Source organism: Gavialis gangeticus, unplaced genomic scaffold (genome assembly GCF_001723915.1).
Source record: "Gavialis gangeticus isolate Ggan-Ray unplaced genomic scaffold, GavGan_comp1, whole genome shotgun sequence".
NCBI lineage: Eukaryota > Metazoa > Chordata > Crocodylia > Gavialidae > Gavialis > Gavialis gangeticus.
In genome coordinates, this window is record NW_017729031.1 from 53,896,855 (window position 1) to 53,898,309 (window position 1,455).

At 37.1% G+C, this 1,455-nt stretch overlaps 1 protein-coding gene across 2 annotated transcripts in view; it reads left to right on the top strand.

Moving 5' to 3' along the window:
• The window catches only part of GORASP2 (golgi reassembly stacking protein 2), a 43,045-nt gene that overhangs the window by 27,969 nt on the left and 13,621 nt on the right, over positions 1-1,455 (top strand). For both annotated transcript variants that reach the window (XM_019522787.1, XM_019522786.1), the window contains exon 4: positions 941-1,144. In XM_019522787.1, coding sequence (XP_019378332.1) covers positions 941-1,144 — 204 coding nt within the window. The remainder of the gene's footprint in view (positions 1-940; positions 1,145-1,455) is intronic.

Genomic DNA, 1,455 nt, shown 5'->3' on the forward strand with positions numbered 1-1,455 from the left:
CTGTGTCCAGTCCCTCCGCCCACTTACCTTAGGGAGATCAGCTGATGCTCCGCTGCTGCTGCGTCCGCCTCTCCCTCAGGTCAGGTAAGGGGGCATGCATGCATGCGGGACACATGTGTGCCTGGATTCCTCTTCTCCTCCCTGCTCCTGGCTCCCGAGTGCCACAGATTTTGATTAGCTCTTTACAACTAGTAAGTCTAGGTTTTGACTATTCATTTTCCATTTTCAGCCCCTATTGTCAACCATGTAACTAGTTTTGCCAGAAAACTTAAGTTTAACAATTGTAGTTTAAATCATGTCAGTTTTGGATCTAATGATTTTTTTTTTTTTACTATTTCAAAAAGGAAGCTTTCATTTGAAAATTTAAATTGGGGCCAGATTTGTGGCTCTAATATGGCTTTTGAACAAGCAAATAATGCAAGTTAGTGGATTCTTTGCTATAGGAATATTATTTCACTTGGAAAGTATTTTTAAATGCTTGCTTACTCGCAAGTTTAGAAGGAGTTGTTACTTTGCACTTCTGGAGTAAATAAACGCTCCTGATTTTCTCATTAAATAGAGTAACCCTGCAATTGATGTTTTAACCCCCAACCTAAGCAGAAGTACTAAGTAAGAAGATACCATTGTTTAGCAAGCCTAATTACTACAGTATCAAAGCACAAAGATTTAGCTTGGAGTGCTTATCTTTTTTTGCATTTGTGCACATTTAAAATGCAAAATAAATATTACTGTGAGTACAGAAATTCTAAAATTTAACTTCATAGGAAACCTAGTGGAATAGAAAGTTTATAAAATTACAGCAGCTGCAGTGAAATAAATATTTTGAATCTTTGCTATATATTTTCTGTAGGTCTTGGAAATGTGAACCTGGCATTACAGAATTGACCATTTGTTGTTGTTAAGCACTAAGACCAAAAGTTTGTTTTATGTATGTTTCCAGAATAAAGACAATGACACGCTTAAGGACCTGTTGAAAGCAAATGTTGAAAAGCCTGTAAAAATGCTGGTGTACAGTAGCAAGACACTGGAACTGAGAGAAACTTCAGTAACTCCAAGTAACTTGTGGGGTGGACAGGGCCTGCTGGGAGTGAGCATTCGTTTCTGCAGCTTTGATGGAGCCAATGAAAACGTATGGCATGTGTTGGTATGTAAAGTATCTCAAAGATTTCTCTGACTGCAAAAATGTATTGCTTAAAAGACATTTTTAGCTAAGACTAACAAGCATTCACTCCTCTCTTGGGAACAAAGTGTTTGTGTGCTAGGTGATTCTGTTTCAGTGAAAACATGCATTTGGGGAATATTTTCATATCTTACATTTCTGTGCATTGTGCTGTAATAGGAATTTTGAATGCTTTGTGGTATCTTAATAGGATGGAAATAACATAGAAAATGTCTAATTAAACTCCTGTTTTGTGTTTTTTAAATCCGGTCTATTTACCAGGCACCTTGATTCCT